This window comes from Sus scrofa, chromosome 15 (assembly GCF_054392235.1).
Source record: "Sus scrofa isolate SSC_HxYL_T2T_F1_AM1 chromosome 15, Sscrofa_HxYL_maternal_Yorkshire_Landrace_v2.0, whole genome shotgun sequence".
Taxonomy (NCBI): domain Eukaryota; kingdom Metazoa; phylum Chordata; class Mammalia; order Artiodactyla; family Suidae; genus Sus; species Sus scrofa.
In genome coordinates this window covers 124,320,683-124,336,138 of record NC_139397.1, presented here as the reverse complement: position 1 = coordinate 124,336,138, position 15,456 = coordinate 124,320,683, and the positions used below count along the sequence as shown (strand labels likewise).

General features: G+C 44.5%; 1 protein-coding gene across 2 annotated transcripts in view; it reads left to right on the top strand.

Annotated features, from left to right (window-relative positions):
* The window catches only part of DYTN (dystrotelin), a 59,002-nt gene that overhangs the window by 13,046 nt on the left and 30,500 nt on the right, over positions 1-15,456 (top strand). The window contains exons 6-9 of one of the 2 annotated variants that reach the window (XM_021075388.1): positions 3,471-3,542; positions 3,784-3,947; positions 12,281-12,392; positions 14,362-14,510. In XM_021075388.1, coding sequence (XP_020931047.1) covers positions 3,471-3,542; positions 3,784-3,947; positions 12,281-12,392; positions 14,362-14,510 — 497 coding nt within the window. The remainder of the gene's footprint in view (positions 1-3,470; positions 3,543-3,783; positions 3,948-12,280; positions 12,393-14,361; positions 14,511-15,456) is intronic. The other variant, XM_084999080.1, reaches the window with a different exon arrangement.

The window sequence follows — 15,456 nt, the reverse complement described above, 5'->3', positions numbered from 1 at the left end:
AAGCTACAGTAACTTTCTGTCATTTTTCTCCTGGGTCTGGACTACAGGGGAGAAGAACATTCTTTTCCCCTCACCATCTTAAAATCTCTAACTGGGGCCGGGTAATTAGACCAGCAAAAGATAGATTAGCAAGAGAAAAACAAACCAAAATTCATTAATGTGTATGGTGCATATACATGGGAACACCCAGGGATGAGTAACTCAAAGAGGTGGATAGAATTTAGGTTGTAAATTATTTTACACTAAACAAAGGAAAAGGGACTCTGGGCTGGGTGGGGTGGTGGGGGGAGGCAAGTTAGGAGAAGGTGAATAGATGGTAAACAAGGGTCGTTTAGTAAGTTTTGTTATGCAGATTTAAGTCAACTCTCTCTCCCTTAATAAGCACGGTTAAACATCTTCCTCTTGGAGTTGCCATTGTGGCTCAGTGGTAAACCAAACTGATATCCAAAGAGATGCATGTTCCATCCTTGGGCTGGCTCAAGAATCAGGCATTACCATGAGCTGTGGTATAGGCTCCGATTTGACCCCTAGTCTGGGAACTTCCATATGCCGAAGGTGCAGCTCCAAAAAGCAAAAACAAACAAACAAACAACACCAAAAAACCAAGAAAAACCCTCTTCTTCTTCTTGGTGGGTAGAGGGAGACACTATTGGTAAAAAGAAATTTCCTTTATAAATTCTTTACAAAATGAAAACTTGTGCCCTGTTTTTAGAGCTTTTCTTGCATCTACTTGCTCTCAATGACCTGTAGCTCAAAACAATCCATATACCATAGAGGTATATTTTGGGGTGACATATTCTGGTACCCTTCAGAACCAAGGATTCTGAACTGGGCATCGTCATGATGGGGTTGGGAGGTGGGTAAAGAGAATGATTATCACACATGGATTATGGGTTAGAAAAACCTATCCAAAATTCCCTTTGCTTTGATTTGGTCTTAAGAGTTTATGTTCCTATTGATTGTAATAATTAGCATTTAATTGTATTCTGTGAATTCCAAACACCGTTTAAGATGTTCTTACTTCTCAAGTGGAGAAATGATTTTTTTTTTTTTTAATTTCTAAGCTTCAAACATCAATCATAGTTATTTAAGAGCTGTTCTGGTAGCTGCAGCAGCATGTGGATTCCATCACTAGTTTTCTGCTGATTCTCAAGGAGCTACCACCACAATCATCCCCACATCTTAGGACGCAAGCTGGGGGCATCCAGGGCGAGTGGGGAAATTTATCCATCAGACTCGTTAACTGAAGTGTGGAGGTGAATGTCATGAAAGAAGATGGACAGAGGGGCATTTTTCCTTCTCCAGAAATCCTGTGCTGCTTTCTCACTACTACAGCTGGCCCCAGGCTAGGTCCCTGTCCATCAGGCCCTAAAAACATGGCCAGGTTTCAGGCTTAACTGAAGTCATTGAGCTGCTGAAATGGCAGCTCGGGGGCAGTGCTGTCTCCCTCCCACTCCCACACGTGTTAGTGGGCTCCAGAGAAATCTTTTAGGAATGTGGAGATTTGCATAGCAAATTACCATCCTGTAGGCTCCCATTAAGAGCTCAAGAGATGGGCTTACCAAAGAGAATTCCAGGCCGCACTGTGTAATCTCAACCCCACCCCCTCACGAATCCTAATTATCATTTCAAGTGATATTCTGCTCTTGTGACGTGCCATCTAGCCACATCAAATTCTTCCTTAGAACACCTGCAAGACATTAGTCAAATGGGCAATTAATTCACAAAATCTTCATGCACATACTTAAAAGCCAAAAATGTAGGTTAAAATGCACTTCAGAAGTGAGTTTTCGTGTGACTGGTGGCAGCATCACAGAGCTGCTAAGTGGATCCTATCTGATCCACTTCCCGTATTTGACAAAGCGGGTTAAACCCCTTTCCCAGGGCTCAAAAACGCCATCCAAATAAGTAGTCCAGTTAGTTCATCAGTACTCATAAGCCAAAGTCGGGGTAATGAGTTACTTTTTTTTTCAGGCAAAAGCCAAATAACACAGAGAGGAGTTACTTAGTTCAGCTGGTGACAGGGTTATTATCAATTTAAAGTACAAGCCATCTTGTCACGATTACGCAAATGTTTGTTGACTTCTGCCTGGCTAATTGTCAGCAAAGTGGTTCTAAGTGCCACTTTCCTGATTAGAAGAATGTTTATTCGAGTTGATGGACTCAGCAGGAGGGTCTCTGAAATTACTTCTGAGCTTGCGGGCAATGCCGGCTGACAGCCTGTGCTGTAGAAGACATCAGACGTGAAATTAGGACCCGCGACCAAATGGGCGTAAATGGAGGTGACAGGTACATGTGTCTGTGCATATAGATAATGTCAGGGCCAAGTCCCTGACCATCTTGGCAGTCGGGGGGATGGGAGGTGGGGGGTGGTTCTGAGAGCCTTAGTTAAACTCCTCCGTGTGACTGATTGAAAGATGGAAACCCCTGGCTGAGGCAGCGTAAATCAAGGCATTAGGATACCATGGAAGGCCTGGGTGTGACAAAGCTTTGGGAGAACCCTCAACAGAGGAAGGGGTCTTGGAGCAAGATCTCAATTCTGCAGCGAACGTGCATTTGTTTATTTGTTTTACCTTGAGCAAAATATCAAATCTCAATTATCTCTTGCTTTAAACGAGGATAGTGATGACTGCCCTGTGTCAGAAACTGACATTTGTTAAAATGAGAGGACGTGAGAGAGTTTGGAAAGGTTTTCCTTAAAACTCCCCTGAAGTTTAATCCAGTATCATGGTCATATGCAATTTAGAGGTGAACAAGGGCTAAGAAAGGCTAAATAATTTTTTTCACTCTATACCTTATTTTCGCAATTTATTGTTGATTTCCACCACAGTATTCATTTCAGGCGTACAGCAAAGTGAACCAGTTATATGTATACACATAGCCATTCTTTTTCCCATTAACAATTTGACGGAGGTCATAAGAAGAGAAACAACATAAGCCCTCTCTATGCTGCGTCAATTGCCAGCCTTTCTTCTCACCCTCCTCCCTTTCCCACTTCTTCCCACTTGTTCATTCATCGTCTCTATCCATAAACTGTGAAAACCCCACACATTTCAGGAATTCCCACTGTGGCTCAGTGGTAAGGAACCCGACTAGTTTCCATGAGGATGCAGGTTCGATCCCTGGCCTTGCTCAGTGGGTTAAGGATCTGGTGTTGCTGTGAGCTCTGGTGTAGGCAGCAGATGCAGCTCAGATCCTGTTTTGCTATGGCTGTGGTGTAGGCCAGCAGCTGCAGCTCTGATTCAACCCCTAGCCTGGGAACTTCCATATGCCGTAGGTGTGGCCCTAAAAAGCAAAACACAAAACAAAAACAAAAATTTTTGTTTGCCTGGATTGAGACTATTTCATCCAGTCTCAGACCCCAAATACTTGTGACTCTATGGCCATCAGTGTCCCCACTCAGGCGTGACTGGTGGCCGCCTGTTTCTCCATTTCTTTATTGCTGAGATGGAGTTTCTTGGCTCTTGTAGATCCCGACTGTCGTGGGGGAGAGTCAAGCTCTGTGCTCCGTGGAGAGCGCTACGCGCAGCTGTTTCCAAGGGGTGAGTGCCACGCCAGTGTCCCTGGGAGCTGGGGACAGACACATCTGCTGACCCCTTTAAATCACAGACCTGTTTCTCCACACTGCATCCCAGACCACCTAATTTAGGAGGTCGACTTTACTCCCGACTTTGCATGTGATAAACTTCTTAAAGAGCAGGCCAGAGAGAAATTGAAAATACCTCTCTATGGGAGACCAAAGTCATGCCCAGAAACACCTCTGAGCAGGCCATTCTTTTTCAGGTGCTGAGCCCAGCAATCAAAGAAGAGAAATTCCTCTCATGGTTACAGTCCGAGCCTCCCATCCTCCTGTGGCTCCCAACTTGCTACCGATTGTCAGCCACTGAAATGGTCACTCACCCTGTTCGGTGTAAAATCTGCGGGAACTTCCCCATCACGGGGCTGAGGTATAGTCATTCATCAGTATGACACGGACGGTCACTCTCCAAATGGGTCTGGACCTGGAGCTGCATCTCTCCAGGTTCTTTTTGTGGCCCTCCTCACAATCCAGAGAACTCGGTTGATTTCAGGGGGGATGGAGAGAGACTGGTGTGTGTCAATAATTTCCTACATGAGGGGTCCTGCTTGATAATAAATTATATGTTACCTTCTAAAATTAATGGAATATGAAATTCTTACACTGATGCATAGTCTCACCCCTAGACATTTTTATTCCTTTAAGGGGAAAAATTAGGGTCTTTTTTGCTGTTTCTTGGACTGCTCCTGCGGCATATGGAGGTTCACCAGGCTAGGGGTCTAATCAGAGCTGTAGCTGCCAGCCTATGCCAGAGCCACAGCAACGGCAGGATCTGAGCCATGTCTGTGACCTACACCACAGCTCATGGCAATGACGGATCGTTAACCCACTGAGCAAGGGCAGGGATTGAACCCACAACCTCATGGTTCCTAGTCAGATTTGCTAACCTCTGTGCCACGATGGGAACTCCGAAATTAGGGTCTTTTGTTACAAGGAAAACCTTTTCAATACTTTAGAGCCATCCGTAAAAACAAGAATAATAGTTTACATCTATTAAATGTTAAACAAGTGTTAGTTTGTGTGGTTCACGTGGATCATTTCATGTAAAACTTGTTCTAACTCTGTGTAAAAGATGGTACTATTATCCCTAATTTGCAGAGAAGCTAAATAATTGAAGCTTGAACTGACATGGTTAGCGAGTGGCAGAGACTGCAGACTGAATCCAGAATCCCTGCTTTGCAACCATGACGCTCTGGTGCCTCCTTGTGCAGACAGTTGAGAACTTTCCTTGAACCCAAAGGAATGATCAGGCTTTATGGAGCAGCTCAGGCCAGATCTTTCAGCCTCGAGGAGAAGGCAGATTTGAAAGCTAGGTTTGGACCTAGGGGATTCAGATCTTTCCACAGCTTAGAGGATGACAGTCAAAATCCCATCTTAGGGAAAGGGTGTTGTAGGAAGTGAAATTCGAGTTATTATTATTATTAGTTTGCTTTTTTAGGACTGCACCAGTGGCATATGGAAGTTCCCAGGCTAGGGGCTGAATCAGAGCTACAGCTGCTGGCCTACGCCACAGCCACAGCCATGTGGGATCCAAGCCCCATCTTGGATGGGAGGATGAGCATGCACATTAGAAGGAGAGTGAGCCTGGCTTGTCTTTGCAGTTAGAAATACAGAAAGGAACATGTTTTAATTATGTTTTTTAAAGAAAGCTTGCTGATGAAAAATATCTGAAGATGTGTATGCTTCTTGATATTCTGATATCCAGGTAGATGGCATTTCTGTAGGATGTAACTTTATGTGGACAGAAAACAGCCTCAGGGGTCCTCAGATGGGGTAATTGCCAGCCAAATCTAGGAGATGCTATGTGCTGTCACAATTGTGGTTAAAGAGGGAGATACTGTTCCAGGCTCCTTTCAATTTCGTGATTTTTTTCTTTTCCTTTATTTTTAAAAAGTTTAATTAATTAATTTACTTTTTAGGGCTGCACCCATGGCATATGGAAGTTCCCAGGCTAAGGGTCAAATTGGAGCTACAGCTGCCGGCCTGCACCACAGCCACAGCAATGCAGGATCCAAGCTGTGTCTTTGACCTACACCACAGCTCACGGCAATGCTGGATCCCCAGCCCACTGAGGGAGGCCAGGGATCGAACCTGCATCCTCATGGATTCTAGTTGGGCTTGTTAACCGCTGAGCCACAAAGGGAACTCCAGATTTGAGTTATTACTAAAGGCTTGAGGAGGAGAGAAGGAAGCTTGCAAAGGTGGGCCAGGCACCAGGATGCCATTGAAACGGTGAGTGATCACAGCCTTACATGGGCTGGAGATGTGGGAGGGCTAAAGAGCCGGGGCAACCCTGGGGGGTCAAAACAGATCAAAAAGGGGGTGCCAAAGGGGCAGGAGGAATGAGGACTCAGGTGATAATAAATTATCACCTTGCTAATGGAAAATAGGTCTGCTGGGTTCACTCAAAAACTGGAAATCAGGGAGTTCCTGCTGTGGCACGAATAGGATTGGCAATGTCTCTGGAGTGCTGGGACACAGGTTTGATCCCCGGCCCAGCACAGTAGGTTAAGGATCCGGGATTGCCACAGCTGCAGCTGTAGGTCACAACTGCGGCTCAGATATGATCCCTGGCCTGGGAACTTCCATATGTTGCTGGTGTGGCCACAGAAGAACAAAAACAAAATAAAACTGGAAATCAGGTTTTAATTTTGCTGAGAAAAAGAACTGGATTTGCAGAGAATTCTGAGGACACAGTGAAACTTCATTCATGAAAAATGCTTCACAAACAACTGAAATTGAAACAATAAAACATACAGATGGATCAGACAATTTAGAAACCAAGCAAGCCAAACCAGAGAAACCTCTACACTATGGAGAAAAATAAACTCTTTCTCTATTGGGTATTGGAGGGACATGAATGTGATTTACCATGTTAGATGCATCTCCACACATCATTTACCCAATAAACAAGCATTCTTTAAGCAGTTACTGTGTGTCCGGCACTGTCTGGGCCAAGTACAGAATTCATTTTGCAGTTATATAAAATACAACTTTCACATCGAAATATTTTTTCATAATCATTATGTATAATATAAAGCATACTTTTTTTTTTTTTTTTTTTGTCTTTTGTCTTTTCATATGGAAAAGTTCATATGGAAAAGTTTCATATGGAAGTTCCCAGGCTAGGGGTCTAATCAGAGCTATAGCTGCTGGCCTACACCAGGGCCACAGCAACGCCAGATCCAAGCCGCGTCTGCGACCTACACCACAGCTCACGGCAACACCGGATCCTTAACACACTGACCGAGGCCAGGGATCGAATTCACCTCAAGGCTCCTAGTCAGATTCGTTTCCGCTGAGCCACGACGGGAACTCCCAGCATACTACTTTTATTTTGTAAAGGAGTCTTAAAGAATTTGAATGACTTGGAGTTCAAGGTGGAAACAAATCCGACTAGTATTCATGAGGATGCATGTTCGATCTCTGGCCTCACTAAGTGGATCGGGGAGTCTGGCATTGCCATGAGCTGTGGTGTAGGTTGTAGATGCAGCTTTGATCCCTCATTGCTGTGGCTGTGGCTGTGGCTGGCAGCTGTAGCTCAGATTTGACCCCTAACCTGGGAGTGCATATGCTGAGAGTGCATCCCTAAAAAGCAAAAAAAAAAAAAAAGCAAAGACAGAGGGCTAGAAATGTCCCTATCTATTGAGAATGCGATATGAGATTAAGCTTCCTCTTAAAAATCCTTCTGTGTGAACCATTCTTTCCCCAAGAAATCCAAAGCAATGTAGAGTTCTCACATATGCAGACATCTAGGTAAACTGAGCATGGCCTTTAATTTCTCTGGACCTCACTTTTTTTTTTTGGTGGGAAGGAGGAAGGAATTGCTTTATTGTTTTGCCAGGCAAAAGGGCATACAGTGAGCTAATGCCTTCAAAAACTGTGGCCCTCACTTTCTAACTAAGCAGAAGAAGGTGGAATGGATCAAATGAGGACTTAGGCGTCTTTTAGCTGTAGACTTCCAAGTCTATTAGAAATTTCTTGCATGTATTACGGTCTTAACCTTAACCCCATGTTTTTTGCTCTCAGAAAACTCCAGCATAGCCTTGAGGCTTTTCATTTTAGTGAGATTAATAAAGTCACTTTAGAGCAAAACTGTTTGCTGATCTGCAGGTAGCAGGAAGGGGCAAAGACTTGACCTCCTAAGGTAAGAGAAAGGACAAAGCCCAGAGATTCCTAAGCCAAGTGTTTGGTTTTAGCAGGAGGGGTCGCATTTATGCTCTGTAATAGCCACTCATGTTACGATGAGATGAGAGATAAAAACTTGGTTCTCAATTAGAAAAGGCCCCAACAACAGGCCAGTCTCACTACCCACACTGCACCCTTTCTTATACCCCATCAGTTTTAGAGCATAGAGAAACAAAGCCAAGTTTAGGGTCCTAGTGAGTCAAATGCCACCATACGGTTACACTAAATAAAGCAGCCTTTGTGGGAGGCTCATCAAATCATCATTATAAAAATACTTTATGTGGGAGTTCCCATTGTGGCTCGGCAGTGATGAACCCAACTAGTATCCACGAGGACATGGGTTCAGTCCCAGGTCTTGCTCAGTGGTTTAAGGATCCGGCATTGCCATGAGCTGTGGTATAGGTCACAGATGTGGCTTAGATCTGGTGTGGCTGTGGCTGTGATGTAGGCTGGCAGCTACAGCTCTGATTCGACCCCCTAGCCTGGGAACCTCCATATGCTGTGGGTGTGGCCCTAAAAAGACCAAAAGAAAAAAAAAACTTTATGTGATACACTCTATGTAAAGAGTGAATGTCTCCCCAGTTCCCCAGTTAGGCATGTCGAATAATTTTCAAAGTTTTATAAAAACTTTGTAAGGCTGAGAGGGCAGGGTTGACAAGCCCCACATTCCCACTAAAGAAACTAACCATTCATTTAACTTCATTCAGCTAACGCTCATTGAAAACCTAGCCCATACCAGGGTATTGTCAAAACAGGGAGCTGAAGTTTCCATTTCAAGGTCACCAGTAGTAGCCGTGTGTGACTCAACCTCGAGTCTCCTGCCTTGGTGGTCTGCTATCGGGGTTAAAATATCTGGCTCTCCATTCAGGTGATGCCCTCGGACTCAGCCTCATTCTACCACGTACTAAGGAGTCGTGTGACTTTGAGCAAGTTGCTTAAAATCTCCTTGAATCAGCTTCTTCCTCTGTATCATGAGAATAATCAGAATGCCTTACTTTAAAGAATTTTCATGGGGATTAACTGGGTCAATGCATGTACACTGCCTGCTTGGATAGTAACCGCTCAAAAAGGTTTGCTACTGTACAGCCCTTGCACTCTTTACTAGTATCCTACCCTGGGAATGGTGTGGGTACAGAGGTAAATGCAGGCGTAAGGGTTGGTCTTGTGCCATTTGCCTTCTCCTGCTCTGCCTTCAAACAACTTGGTCAAAGAAGCCTTCTGCCACCTGACCTCAGGAACATCCCAAGTTTGTTTGTTTGTTGGTTGGCTTGGGCTGCACCCATGGCATATGGAAGTTTCTGGGCCAGAAACTGCAGCTGTGGGGTAACTCGAATCCAAGCTGCAGCTGTGGGGTAACTCGAAGCTGCAGCAAGCCAGATCCTTTAACCCACTGCTAACCCATTCATAAAACCCCTGCCTCCAAAGTGACCCCAGCTGCTCCAGTGGGATTCTTAACCCACTGTGCCATAGTGGGAACTCCCTAAGTTTTTATTCTTTAGAGTTATCTACAGGTCTGATAGATGTGACGAGCTTTTTTGGGTTTTTTTTGGTTTTTTTTTTTTTTCTGTCTTTTTGAGGGCCACGCCCATGGCATATGGAGGTTCCCAGGCTAGGGGTCGAATCAGAGCTGTAGCCACCAGCCTACACCAGAGCCACAGCAACGCCAGATCCAAGCTGTGTCTGCAACCTACGCCACAGCTCATGGCAACGCCAGATCCTTAACCCACTGATCGAGGCCAGGGATCGAACCCGCAACCTCATGGTTCCTAGTCAGATTCGTTTCTGCTGCACCACGATGGAAACTCCCAGATGTGACAAGCTTTAAACCCTCTTGTCCCCTGCCAGCCTCCATTACCTGCCTCCCCCTCTTCCTTCTCCCTAGTATCTCCTCCGCTTCAATTTCCAGTCCAGTATTCTGTGCACAGCATAAGTCTCACGCCTTCCATGAAAACTTTCCCAACCATACCAGCCCACAGCACTTCTTTCCATGCCTCTCACTTGGCGTGTCATCATATATTCCCTGATTTTGCTAGTTAGTACCTCAGGCTTCTATAGCGGGTCTTTATAGCAAGGCATAGAATTTGAAGAGCACAGAAATCTCATCCTATTTTCATTTTTGTTACTTTTAAGATGGGTCGAAAACTCGAATGCTTCTAGGGGCCAGCTTGGTCGTATAAATGAGGAAAATGAGGGTAGCCAGGGCCCTTTTAAAAGGCATAGCCCCTCCTTGCTCTTACTGTTGTTGCCATCGATGGGGAAGACACAACGTGATGCCACACCCACTGTAGTCGAAGACGGGGGTTAAAATAGCCCGAGGGAAAAGGAGAGAGCCCTGATATTTTACTGAAAACAACACCATCTCACTCATCCTTAAAAGTTGCCAGCTCATGACTATGAGGTCCTACCAGCCCTCCCCAGTATCACAATATCGTCCCTGAGTGTAAGGGCCACCCTTCCTTGACCAGAGTGTCTCAAGATTTCCTCCTCCACTTCTTTTTTTTTTTTTTAATTTAATTTACTTTAATTTTTTATTATTCAAATGAATTTATCACATCTGTAGTTACATAATGACCATCACAATCCAATTTCACAGGATTTCCACCCCAGAACCAAGCACATCCCCCCACCCCACCCCAAACTGTTTTCTCCGGAGTCCGTAAGTTTTTCAGTGTCTGTGAGTCAGCATCCGTTCTGCAAAGAAGTTCAGTCTGTCCTTTTTTCAGATTCCACATGTCGTGTCTCTCCTCCTCCACTTTTGACCACAGGAGATTTAGGGATGTAACTGCTTCTAACAGAGTCTGCAACGTTGATGTGTTAAGAAACTCAGGGGTGGAGTTCCCATCGTGGCGCAGTGGTTGACGAATCCGACTAGGAACCATGAGGTTGCGGGTTCGGTCCCTGCCCTTGCTCAGTGGGTTAACGATCCGGCGTTGCTGTGAGATGTGGTGTAGGTTGCAGACACGGCTTGGATCCCGAGTTGCTGTGGCTCTGGTGTAGGCCGGTGGCTACAGCTCCGATTCAACCCCTAGCCTGGGAACCTCCATATGCCGCGGGAGCAGCCCAAGAAATAGCAACAACAACAACAACAACAACAAAAAGACAAAAGACAAAAGACAAAAGACAAAAAAAAAAAAGAAAAAAGAAACTCAGGGGTGACGGTCACCCGGTTGTGGCTGGTGAGGAACTCTCCTTCTTCCGCTTTGTTCTTTCCTACCTACCAATTTCTAAAATAAGGACACGTTGGGAGTTCCCATCGTGGCACAGTGGTTAACGAATCCGACTAGGAACCATGAGGTTGCGGGTTCGGTCCCTGCGCTTGCTCTGTGGGTTGACGATCTGGCGTTGCCGTGAGCTGTGGTGTAGGTTGCAGAAGCAGCTCGGATCCTGCGTTGCTGTGGCTCTGGCGTAGGCCGGTGGCTACAGCTCCAATCGGACCCCTAGCCTGGGAACCTCCATATGCTGCGGGAGCGGCCCAAAGAAATAGCAAAAAGACAAAAAATAAATAAATAAATAAAAAATAAAATAAAATAAAATAAGGACACGGTTCAGATTCCTTATCTATGGTTTTATTTTCCCCCAACACCATGCAGGAATGAAGGTCCAATATCATCATCCCTCACACATTTTTCGGCAGAATCTAGGATTCAAGCTTTTTGGAAATCTCCCGGTTTTAAGTTGGCAGTCAGATTCAAAATATTTGAATGCATTGTGCAGCTATGCAAAACGTGGCTGTTGACTTAAGAGTCTATCCTGGAGTTCTCTTTTGGTGCAGTGTGTTAAGGATCCAGCTTTATGACTGCAGCGGCTCAGGTTGCTGCTATGGCACGGGTTCGATCCCTGGCCCTGGAACTTCCACATGCTGTGAGTGTGGCCAAAAAAAAAAAAAGACCCAAACCTAAGAGTTGCAGCCAACAGTATCCTGAATATAAAAGATTCTTTGTGTGTGTATATATATATTTTGGGGGGGAATGGGCGGAGAAGATCAATCAAGTCTCTATGCTGTAGTTTGTCGATGAAATTGTATTAATTTAACGCTACACTGGAGTTCCCACTGTGGCTCAGCAGGTTAAGAACCTGACACAGTGTCCATGAAGAAGTGGATTCAATCCCTGATTTGGCTCAGTGGGTTAAGGATCTGGCTTTGCTGTGAGCTGTGGGGTAGGTCGCAGACGAGGCTCAGATCCCACATTGCTGTGGCTGTGGTGTAGGCCAGCAGCTGCAGCTCTGATTCTACCCCTAGCCTGGGAACTTCCATATGCCACAGGTGTGGCCATAAAAAGAAAAGGAAAAAAAAATTAATGCCATATTATAAAAAATGGCAGCAAAAGACTTCCTTGATTAAATAAACCATCAGAGTCATTTAACATCCCTATGAAATTTGGGAGACACTTTACACTCACTGGAGCGCTGAGACACCTCCTGCATGTTTTAGGGCGCTCATTCTCCACCTAGATGGTATTTCATCTCCTCGCCTTCTAGTAAGGATGTAAGTCACACTTCTGTTTTAATTGGTAGGTACCGCTGTCTGAAGTGTCTCAACTTTGACATCTGCCAGGGGTGTTTCTTATCTGGTCTTCATGGCAAGTCTCACCAGAAGTCCCATCCTGTGATCGAGAACTGCATCCAGGTAACATCTAATGCAATGTACCAAACTCTTCAAGAATCTTCTCAGGGAAAGCTGCAGCAATGAAAAAAAGTTTCCTCTCCAGTAAAAACACTCCTCTCATACATGTAAAACTTAAGACTAAGGAAGTGACACATTCAACCTTAACTATCTCTCCATATGCCTATACTTCCTTTATATTGTAAAGATTTTAATAAAACCTTTTGGAACAAGAAAAGGCCAGAGTCCAATGTGAAGCCATTGACTCTACAGTGTACTAGAAGATATATGAGGACTAAGAGGTGAGAAGCATTGGAAACGGTTACAAATTAAAAAGAAAAACTCTGGTTTGGTAAAAACGATGCAACAAGGCCTCTAGTTGCTAGTGCATTTTGGGGGATGTTTTCTTTTTTTTTTTTTTTTGCTTTTTAGGGCTGCACCTGCGGCATATGGAGGTTCCCAGGCTAGGGGTCGAATGGGAGCTACAGCTGCCATCCTACACCACAGCCACAGCAGTGCGGGATCCGAGCCACATCTGCAACCTACACCACAGCTGGGGGAAATGCCAGATCTTTAACCCGTTGAACGAGGCCAGGGATCAAACCCGCATCCTCGTAGATCCTAGTCAGGTTTGTTAATCACTGAGCCATGAAGGGAACTCTGAGATATTTTTTAACGTGTCTTCTCCTGAACTCCTGAACTTTTTTTTTTTTTTTTTTTTTTTTAGGAAAAATAAGAGATAAAGATTGTTATCTCAATTTTGACTGAAGGAGTATGAAACTTAGACTTCATGGCTGACTTTCGAATGTTTTGAGAAAATTAAGAATACTCATCAAGAATACTTCAATTTAAAAAAAGACAAAAGTAGGAGTTCCGGCTTTGGCACAGTGGGCTAGGGATCCGACTGCAGTAGCTTGGGTGGCTGTGGAGGTATAGGTTCAATCCCCGGCCTCACTCAATGGGTTAAAGCATGTTCCCAGCACTTCATTGCCACGGCTGCAGTGTAGGTCTCAGCTAATTTCCATATGCCCCGGGTGGGGCCATTAAAAAAAAAAAAAAAAGACAAAAACAAATCACAACAATGTAAATCAACTACACTTTAATAATAATAATAATAAATACCCAGCAAGAGAATTCAGCTCTGGCTACAAAAAAAGAGAAATAGGACACTTTTAAGGTAGAGAGCTTTTAAATTTTCCCAGAAAGAACCCTCTTTTCCTAAGTACAGATCAGTTTTTCTGGGCAGACGGCCTCACCCTCAATTCCACAGTAGTGAAAGATGTTGACTAATTTTCTTTACTGAGAACATTTTCCCCTCATTCTCTCTTTACCAGGAATGGTCTATAAAAATCAAGTGCCTCGACCTTGCCAAAGACTTTTCAGTGGCCGTTGCTTTACTAACCTTTATTAGCCCAGATTCTCAGATTCTTTGGCCTATGATCTTCCAGTTTCTAAAAGCCTGGGGAGAAATAGGGCTTATCAGTGTTAGGCTGACACCGTGTGGTCATTTTGTTATTACATGTTAGATTTCAAGGGCTGAAAATTTTGAATGAAACATCTCATTCCTTTCCTTTTGACTTACATGTGGGGGTCGATGGTCAGATTTCAGGTGGCCTGTCCCTCCACTAAAATTTTATACAAAATAAAATGCATGAGTATTTTGCTGGAGATAAAGTCTCAAAGGAATCCCCCAAATTAGCCACATATCCTCTTCTGGCTTTAGAATTCCACATTCCTGGGTTGCTCTAAGGAAGAGGAGTTTTTGCAGAAGTTTTTGCAGAAGTATTTAATTTGGAAACATGCTGCATGTATGTGGGCAGAGAGAGGATGTGAAGGAATTCAGGCAGTACGGGAGTGAGATGATTTTTCTATAGACATAAAAGTAAGGGAAATAATTTCGGAAACTTTCACAACGGCCACGCCACCCAAGTGAGGAAAGAAGAGCATGTTAAGACTGATCTGACGCCCTTTTTAATGTCATCCGTACCAACAGATGTCAGTAAAGGACAATACAAAACTCCTTCTCAGGACACTCAGAAACAACTTGCTCCAAGGGCGCTGTAGGAGGAAAGAAGCTGCGAGAAGGCAGAGGCTGCTGGACCAGGTGAACCCAGAGGATAGGGCTGACCATGCCCCGGCCAGGTGAGTGTCTCTGAGTGACAGACCTGGGGGATGGCAGCCTGGAGCCTGGGTATTGGGTTACGCAGCAGCACGGGACACCAGTAGCCAATTCACCATCCTGATGATCCTGCAGAAGGCAAGAGCTGGGGCTGGGGGAGGCGTTAAGATGCTCCTTCCCTCTACAATTTTTTTTTCCCCTTCTTTGGCCGCCCCGGGACATCTAGAGTTCCCGGGCCAGGAATCAGATCTGAGCGCAGTTGTGACCTGCACTGCAGCTTCAGTAACACTGCATCCTTTTCATCCACTGTGCCAGGCCAGGGAGCAAACCTGCCCGGCATCCTGGTGCTACAGGGACGTCGCCAATCCCCTTGCACCACAGAGGGAACTCCAAATTCTAATTTTGAAATAGAACAAGAGACAAAAATACTTTTAAGTGGGCTATGCAATCATTTGAGTTATCCCAACTAAAGGCCTCAGACAGACACAGAAGATTATTACTATTAGATTATTTGAATAACCTTCTCCTACGTCTTTTGTTTTTGTTGGTTCACTTTTGAAAGCCTAATTCAGATGAATACTTCATTTAAAAAAAAAAAAGCAGGGGAAAACACATTCCATCACTCACAGGTGAGTGCTGTTCACATTTCCGTATTACTAGATCAGGAGTTATGCTATAGATACAAGTTTTCATTTTTTTTCCTGTTTACATTTAAAGGACAGCACTTTTCTTGTCATTAGTTTCTAAAATATAATTTTCAATTACCTCATTCTTGTCCTTATAAGGGAGTGCTGTAATTCACAAGCAATTTCCTATCATTGAACATTTTGGGTTTTTTTTTTTTTTTTTTTTCTGCTTTAGGGCTGCACTCACAGGATGTGGAGTTTCCCAGACTAGGGGTAGAATAGGAGCTATAGCTGCCAGCCACAGTCACAGTTACAGCCACAGCAACCTAGGATCCAAGCCGAG